Source organism: Podospora anserina, chromosome 1 (assembly GCF_000226545.1).
Source record: "Podospora anserina S mat+ genomic DNA chromosome 1, supercontig 2".
In the NCBI taxonomy this organism is placed as follows: Eukaryota; Fungi; Ascomycota; class Sordariomycetes; order Sordariales; family Podosporaceae; genus Podospora; species Podospora anserina.
In genome coordinates this window covers 1150126-1159215 of record NW_001914855.1, presented here as the reverse complement: position 1 = coordinate 1159215, position 9090 = coordinate 1150126, and the positions used below count along the sequence as shown (strand labels likewise).

At 52.4% G+C, this 9090-nt stretch overlaps 2 protein-coding genes across 2 annotated transcripts; one reads left to right on the top strand and one right to left on the bottom strand.

Annotated features, from left to right (window-relative positions):
* Positions 1-1879: 1879 nt before the first annotated feature.
* PODANS_1_12320 (uncharacterized protein) lies at positions 1880-3559 on the bottom strand (the record flags this gene model as incomplete). The annotated part of the gene is made up of 1 exon (XM_001908866.1): positions 1880-3559. The coding sequence occupies one exon, from the start codon at positions 3557-3559 to the stop codon at positions 1880-1882; it is 1680 nt and encodes a 559-aa protein (XP_001908901.1).
* Positions 3560-5758: 2199 nt separating this feature from the next.
* PODANS_1_12310 (uncharacterized protein) lies at positions 5759-8921 on the top strand (the record flags this gene model as incomplete). Its single annotated transcript, XM_001908865.1, has 2 exons — positions 5759-6225; positions 6287-8921. 2 exons carry the CDS (start codon positions 5759-5761, stop codon positions 8919-8921), a joined length of 3102 nt encoding a protein of 1033 aa, XP_001908900.1.
* Positions 8922-9090: the final 169 nt, after the last annotated feature.

Here is a 9090-nt window from a genome sequence, read left to right as displayed (position 1 = left end):
AGATGTATTAGAGAGGTTTGTGGTTTATTGTGTGATGATATGGGTGGGAAGAATGTTTTGATGTGTGATTTGTTTTAGTTGTGGTGTTAATTGTTTTTTGGGGTTTATATTTTGGGGTGGGGTATTTTTATTTGATTTTTTTTTTTTTTTGTTTTTTTTTTTTTATTTTTTGTTGGTGAAAAAAAAAAAAAAGGGTTTTAAAATTTTTTGTAATTATTATTGTTTTTTTGTGGGCCCCCCCCCCCCCCATTGTGTTTTGCTTCGATCCTTTTCCCTTCTTGTCTCGTTTGAAAGTCTTGTCTTCATCGAAAGCGCGGTTTTGGATACCCACTTTGTTCTCTCTCTCTCTCTCTCCGTCTCTCTGTCTCTGTCTCTACAAAGGTACAATGCATTGCGCAAGTTTACATATTCCCGATTTGCATATATATATCACTCACCCTCTCTTGTTCTTACATGACACACAAAGAAAAGACATTTGAGCATTTTAATGGGGCGTTTGACGTTGGCTTTGTGAGTATTACCCCAGAGAAAAAAGTCTTGGGTTCGATGTGTTTATTGGGTTTTTTTTGTTTGGTGAAATGATGTGTTTGCGTGTTTGAGTCTTTGACACATACTATGCTCTGCTTGATGTGTTATTTGAGTTTTTCGGTTTCCAAACATAGACTAACGACTTTGTGTTGTCTGTTCTGCTTTTCTGTAGAAAGCCTATGCGTGTATCTACTACTACCCCTTTGGTTTCTACGGGATGGGGCTATGTGAGATACTAGTTTTCTACCTGCTGGTTGCGGTGGCTACCTATGTTGTTTTTGCTCATTACGACCCTTTGATTCTTACCTACTTTGTGTTTTGCCGTCTAGTAGTTATATTTGCAGGACAGATTGGAAAGCTATGGGTGGACTACTGCATGCTTGGAGGTAATATTATTACAGGCGATGATAGTTGAAAGAATCTACACAAAGTATCATGATGGGGATGGCTATAGACTGTTGATACGAGACTCAGCTTCTGAAGGGCTTTAGTTCTAGACTGTATTATTAGTATGTATGATTTCTAGTGGGAGCTGCAGGAAAGATATGAATGGACTGACATGCTGCCGGACGAGGTGAAATGAACCATCTCTTCGGTGTCTACCAACGTTGCTACGAGGTCAGAGATCAGAGAATCCTATGTGATTAGAAGATCCGGACTCAACAAACCTCAATGACAACAGGAATACCTAACTCAAATCATGAAAAATGGGAGCAAGCTAGTTGAATGATCCTGAAGACAATTTGGCATTGGACAACAGTGCAGTTTAGGTCATCCACAATCAAGATCAATAGAGCAAAGTTAACACAATGGATAAATATGCAAAGGCTACTACTCTGGTGCTTGACAAAAGAGATGGTAAACACTACATGTACATGTGAAAGTTTATACAATTAGAGGAGACAAGGAAATCACACTCCGGCAGGCCTACACAGCCCACCCCTCTTAATATCGCAATGTTTATCCCACCGAACCCACAAGGAAACCATAAAGGAAAAGTCTATCAATACTTCGTCAACACACCCCACGCAACTTCGACACTTGACACCCGTTCTTGATTGTGTTCCAACTGTAGCTTTGTCTGCTGCTCTATTCATGTCTCTTTGTGTCCAAAAAAGGATGGGTAATGTACGGTTGGCAGTGGCGGGGGAACCGGACGCTTGAACAAATCGCCACAAATATATATACACAAGATAAGGGGGGAGAAACGACAAGAAACAGAGACCCATGAAAAAACTGCCAGTTGAAACTTTTTTTATATTCAAAAACTTTGATGTGATAGCTTCTCCGAACGAGCTGGCTCACCAGTCAACGTGTGATGATCCACGATCCGCTTCAGAAGCTAGTTGCTTTAGTAGCCGAAAGCCTTGTCAGAGCCCCACGACCGCTCGCAGTTGCAAGCACCGGGGTTCTTCCAGGGGTCGTCACGGAATGAGAAGAAGACGACCGACTGGCCGATCTCCTGCTCAATGGAGGCAATGGCCTCCTTCTGCTGGGGAACACCGGCGCAAGCGGCACCGTTGCAGACACCAGAGGTGGGCCAGCCGGTTTCCATGCAGTAGGAAGGCTTGCCGCCGCAGATCTTGGAGACGGCGTCGAGCTGGCTGCGAACGAACTTGCCGGCCTGACCAGGAGTGGTCTGGTAGTTGAAGTAGGCATGGACGTTGGCGGAAACAACGTCGATGACGTTGCAGACCGGGGACATGTCACCAGCCTCGAAGGCAGAGAGCACATCGGTGGTGGTGTAGGGGCCAGTGTAGCCGGCAGAGCCGAGCTCCTTCTTGGTGTGGACAATGAGGTCGGCGAGCTGCTGAACGGAGCAGTAGCCGTTGAAGAGAGCCTCGTTACCGACGACGCAAAGGTCGACAAGGTGCCACTTCTTCCACTCCTTGAGAGCAGAGATCTGCTGGGCAATGGTGGGGTTGCCGTTGTCGCAACCGGGGCTGCCGACGAAGAGACCAATGATCAGACGGAGGCCATACTTCTCAGCGGCGGCACCAACGTTGGGGAGGGTGTCGCAGTCGGTGGAGTAGATGCGGAGAGCCTCGAAGTTCTTGCTGGCGATGATCTTGACATCGGCATCAACCTCGCTGTAGGTCTTGCAGTGACCATCGGGGCGGAAGGGGGTGTAGGTCATGGCCCAGTGCTTGCCCTTTCCGCCGAGCTTGCCACCACCCACGCTGCCCTTGCCCTTGGCAGGAGTGCTGGCAGGAGGGGGGGCAACAGCCTTGGGCTTCTCAGGGGCCGGGGCAGGAGCGGGAGCGGGCTCAGGGGCAGCCTGGGGCTTGGGGGTGACAGCCTGAGGAGTGGGGGCAGGGATCTCGGAGGAGGTGAATGGGCAGTAGACCACAACGTTGGTCTCGGTGATGGTGGTGACAACGGCAGGAGCGGTGTAGGTACCCGGACAGTAGGTGGTCACGACAGGCACAACAACGGTGGTGACGCTTGGGACAACGGTGGTGATGGGGGCAATGGTGTAGGTGCCGGCCGAGGGGCAGACAAAGGTGGTGGTCTTGATGACGCTGGTGACAACGCCGTTCTCAACCTCGGTGGTGGCGTAGGGGCAGACAATCTCGGTGGCGGTCTCGACGACGGTGGTGACACCGCCGAGGGTGTGGGTGCCGCTGGGGACCTCGGTGGTGGAGGCGGCGCAGACGGTGGTAGTCTCAGTCACCACGATGGTCGTCGCAGGGAAGGTGTAGGTGCCCGGGGTCGGGCAAATCTGCGGGATGGGTGTGGGAACGATCGCCGGCTCGGTTGTGGTGGTGGTTGGGACAACAACTGGCTCGGGTTCGGGTGTGGTGGTGATGACCGGGACGGGAACAGGAGCCTCAGTGGACTTGGGAGGGGGCTGGATCCAGGTCTCCTCGCCGTAGATGGTGCTGTAGATGGTGGTGCAGGTAGGGACGCAGACCTCGGTGTCGTTGAGCGACCTCTTCTGGAACAGCGCCTTGTGGGCGTGACGGTGACTGTGGGCGCTCGCACCGCCGGCGAGGACGGCCGCGGCCGCTGCTACAACGGCTGCCTTCATGATGAATGTTTTCCTAAACCCCGACAATATTCCAGACGATCGAATTAAACCGAGATTTTCGAGTGGGTTTTTTTCTTTTTGACTCTTCGTGATCGCGTTCCAAGAAACGAATGCCCGCTAAAGGAGTGAAGCGGTGGTGTGAGAAAGAGAGGTAACGAACGACGAAAGCAGAAACGATGCTCTCGATGTTGACTATATCAACATGGACGGACCAAGTCGGTAAAGGGGGAGAAGCAAAGTCAGAGTGGGCGAAACGGGGGACAGCGGTAATTAGTACCAGTGATGACTGGGGGTCAACAGCCACTTGGCGCCATGGAGGAGGTTCCATCGGGAAGGGGCCAGAGCCCACTCTGAATGGATGCTTTCGTGGATGCTCAGTCCCCTAATCCTGGACAGATACCCTGACAGACCATGTCGGTGTGCCGGCCGCGCTGACTGGTGGAGGCCCTCCCCTTCGTGGTGGACCTCTCATTAGCAAAGGTCACTTTGCCGAGCAACGCCGTCCGCTCTGGGAGATCCGAGGAGGGTGGGTATGGCAGACGAACAGAAGCAGATATGAAAAGGAGAGGGACCCAGACACCCAGATGAGGCCATTGACATTGCGGGATCACTCGATCTCCTATTGATATGGATGAGCCGGCCATGTCTCGAACAATCCATCATGATCCTCCCATGCCATGGATCCGGGGGACGGTCGTCATCATCGTCAACGGTTCCCGTGAATCCCGTTGCTGTTGAGATGCAGCGGCGGCCGGGCGTGTCTCTCTGTGATTTCTTTTTCCAGCCTTTCGATGTGGCATTGGGGTTTCTGGCAGTAAGGTGGTAAATTAGCACGAGATGACCACCTCCCAGAAAAGAAAAGGAGGTTGCAGCTTTGCAGCAGATTGCGGCACCTCCATCACGCCCAGAAACGTCCCAAGAAAAACCCAAGAAGATCCAAGCCCCATTGGGCGACTAGCGCGTGTGGTCAGGCACGGCAAAAAAGACCGACTCCTGAGTGGCTGATGCGCCGTCGAGGGAAATGACTTAAGCGACATTAAAATCTGTGAGAACTGCCAGCCGGGCCACCCTTCCACGCCGTCGTGCTCGATCGGGGGATTGTGTGTTTCAGGTTTCGCCTTGTTCTTTTCGAGATGTCTGCATTATGATTATTTATTCTGGAACAACTCGCCATATTCCACACGTCGAAACATCGCCTTGACGAAATTTTTTTTTTCCCTTCTGGTGCAGAAGACGGGACCCAACAACCGGGTATATTAGCTGCATGATGATCGTGGCAACCTCCGTTCGTGTTGTCGGCTGGCAGCCCCTGACTCGGCAGGCAACTGTGACGTCCTGTAGAACAAGAGCGTGATGGCATCGGATGAAGTGCTTATCTGCTTAATCTCATCAGCATCTATGATCCCTAATAACACAGGACATAGGGCATAATTAACAACAAACATCCCATCAAAGAGAGCAGGCAATCCGCACAAATAGCGAGATCAGGAAGTGTCAAACCTAGCAAACGCCGCGATGGTGGGGGGGCCAAGTCTCCTACCTTGCATGGATGCGCGCAGTCCAATCCAGGAACGGTGTAACGTGGGCAAGCAAACCCTGGAAACAAAAACGGCCCTGCAATCAATCCATCCATCAACCGTCCAAGAGCCCGCGCCGGGGAAACCGTCTTGGACTCTGTGGGCTCCTCGAGGCGGTGATGATAAAAATGCTGATCGTCGGTCAAAGGCCACCAAAACGGATTGCTACTTGTGAAGCCAAGAGCGACGTGGCCCATTTCCCCCAACATGACTGTTCTGGCCCCGAGCAAAATTCCTCTTCATGGACACGAGGTGGAGCTGTTCATGGAAGCCCTTCAGGGTTCTCAATCCCATCGTATCGACATCGTAGGAGATGGGTGACATCGTGGGAGGTACTCTCCGTATGGGGGAGGACTTCCGGACGGGGATGGCGAAAGAGATCAAGATTTATGCAAGGATAGAAAACGGTCAGTAGATGGAGGGTTAGGGTTATAGCAGCCAGTGACCCATATTAACAGCGCCACGAGAAATCAGCTGACTTCGCGTGCCCGCCACCTGCCAGGTTTTGGGTCGCAACGCGCCTCCAAAAATTTTAGGGACGTCAAGTTGCTGGCAGGGCTGACTTCATCTGGCGCAACCCCACGCTGTGTCGTCATTTACAGCCCCGCGCAGTATCACAGACATGTTGCGCTCAACAACCGGACGGCATTACGTCTGCTGGAGGTGCCAGACATTGCAAAAGAACCCAACCCAACGTCCACTGGGACGGATATCGCAGCCATGCGCACCGTTATCGCCATCTCAGCCAATATCAAGCCGCCTGGTGAACACCTCTGCACAGACCCCGGGGAGGCTGCCCCCTTTGCCAGAATTACCAGACAAGTTCAGACTGAGGAGGGAACCATACATAAAATCACAGCTTCGACTATGGGAGGAACAAAATCCAGACCTCACGCCCCAGCAGCACGATGAGGCCACTCCACCCCCATCCGCCATCCTCAACTCTGCAACACGGGCCGTCAGTGATTCCAGCTTTAGGCTCGACCAGACCAATAACCGAACCGCTGGCTTCGATTTTGACAGCAGTGATATCTCTAGCTTGGGGTACACAAGCACGCAGTTGGAACCAGGCGATCTTGTGGAAGTCAGGTATGAGCTTGACCCCAACCATTACTTGTTTCAGAGGCTTAGTGCTGATACATCACTGTAGCTCTTCCGGCTGGAGAGTGAGGCTTCTCGCTGTCTGCTTGGGCAACTTCAATGGCCAAAACCACTTCTACACCAACACGGGCAAGTGGTTTACCAGTCGCGTGTTTCGCAGCTCCTTCGTCGTCAAGAACTTTGTGCAGGATCCGGCCGAGATAAGTGCCGTGATCAGTGCTATTCCATCTCTGTCCGGGGACGACCTCCTTCTTGACGAACTCCAGGATATCAATGCAGGCCCCTCACGAGATATCGCATCCGGTCTGATCAAAAAGATGTACAAATTCCAGACCGAGGCGCGCCTGCTGCATCAGACCTATGTCGAGAGACTGAACAATGCAGGAAAAAAGCTTGGTGACGAAGACAAGCTTATGAGCCTGCACGAGATTGCTGACGCCTTGCTCCCAATGACCCTGAAGCGCGGCAAAGCATCTTTCCCGCCTGAAGCGCTCTATGCTGTTCACTCGGTCGTATCGGTGGATGACACAGCCTTCCGCGCAGCTCTTTTGGGCGAACGTCACCACGAAGGCCGTATGTTTACGGTGAACTCGACTGATAAGCAACGGAACGTGCACGAAGTTGCTGAAGTGGTCCGTAACTTTTACGAAATCCTGGGCAACTCATCAAGAAGAATTCCTCGTCAAGTTGCCCAGGACGCCATGAAGTTTCGAGACTTTGCAATCAAAGTACGGAAGATCATTGACCAAAACCGGCGTCATCGCCCATGGACACCCCACGGCACAATAGGACTAGCCAAGAGCGATGCTGTTCCCATTCTTGATGTTGAGCCTGTCGAGTGGACTGGACTTGGTGCCTCCATTATCCAATTCATGGAGATGTGGGCAGCCCATGATTGGTTTCAACCTGCTTCGCAACATCACTGGGTTGGCGCCGCTATCTTGCGCGCCATTGGACGATACCAAGATGCCTTGCTTGATCGCAGTTCCGCCTGGACGTTTTTGCAAGAGATTGGCCACATTTCTCCTTGGGACATCAGCCCACGCTATGCCCTTCGTCTTCCAGGACTGGAGCTTGACCGAGACGCGGGCTTGAATTTGCAGAAACCCAAATCAGCAGAAAGACCGGAACCACTTGCGCCCGATCAGCTCGAGCATCTCCGTCAAGACTTTGCAGTTTCTACAGTCTACTGCATTGACTCGGAGCAGACGCTCGATGTGGATGACGGCATCTCACTCGAGAAGCTCACTGATGAAGAGTATTGGGTTCATCTGCACGTTGCCGACCCTGCTTCGCGTGTCCGACCCGACAGTGCTCAGGCCAAGGCAGCGTCGCTACGAGCTGAAACGGTATATCTTCCTGGATTCCAGGAGGATATGTTTGATGGCGAAGCTGTACGCGACGCGTTTTCTCTGGGCGCGAATCAGCCAAGTTTGACCTTCAGCGCTCTGGTCAAGACCGACGGCACCCTGAAGGATTATAGAATCACCCCTGGTATTCTACGAGATGTAGTCTACGTAACCCCCGAAGAGGTCACCTTGGTACTCGATGAACCTATCAACAAACCACCAACACCGTCAAATGAAGTGTTGGAGGTTGGCCCCCGCCCAGCGCGGTCCCCTCCTAGCCGCAACCTCGTCACGGCGGGCGATCTTTCAAAGAAACACCGATCTGAACTTAGGACTTTGCATCAGCTTGGCCAGGCCATTCACAAACAACGACTTTCCAAGGGGGCTCAGCCAGCCTTCACACCTCGTCCGAAAGCCAAGGTGGCACTAGAGGATGTTAAAACGATCAAAACAGAGGGTCAGATACAATGTTACAACGACCCCTGGATTCGAGTGGCCTATGAGGGTTCAACCACAGCAGGCGACGAGCTGGTCGGCCCGCTCATGGTACTTGCCGGCGAGGTTGCCGCCAGGTGGTGTGCCGACCGGAACATCCCCATTCCCTACCGCACCCAGGTCACCAAGAAAGAGAACCTGGAAACACTGAAAGAATTCACCGAAAAGGTCATCAACCCCAAACTCCTCGCCGGAGAGCGCATCATTGGCCCCGACCTTGACAAACTCAACAATCTGCGCGGCCACATGGCGCTGAAGGCCACCCCCGGCCCCATTTTCTCCATGGGTGTTGACGCCTACTCCAAGGTGACCTCGCCCCTGAGACGGTACGCCGATTTGATCGCCCACTGGCAAATTGAAGCAGCCCTGCTCGAGGAACAACGTCTTGGCCGGTCCCTGATCGAGGAACACTGCTCCGACAATACAAAGGTCGTCCACAAGTTCCTTCCGTTTTCCAAGGAAGTTTTGGAGGAGACTGTCCTTCCTCGTGTTCGTCTTCGGGAGGTGCACGCGACCGCGCTTGGAAACAATGCGGGTAATCTGAGATGGATACTCCAGGCGATGCTGCGCGCGTGGAAATTCGGGGACAATCCGAACCAGCTGCCCGAGACGTTCAAGTTTACTGTTGTCACGATCAACCCGAAGCGGGATTTGGAGGGGAAGCTCGACTATTTCGACCTGGAGGCTACGGTCGGCGTGGAACACGTGGAGGGTTTTGCCCTGATTGAGGAATTCAAGATTGGGGAGGTGTTGGATGTGGAGCTGGTTGATATCAATGTGTACCACAAAAAGATTACGGTGAAGCCGGTGAGGAGGTTTAGCCTGCCCGAGGCTGAGTAGAGAAGCCGCTGGGTAGTAGAAGCGGAAAAAAGGGCTGTGTTGGTTGTATAGATATGAGGATTTTACATTGCATGTATGAAAACCCAAAAGGTATATTGGAAAGAGACACGCACAACAAAAGCAACGTTGGGCTATGACAATGAAGATAGGGAGCATGGACTTGTTCAAG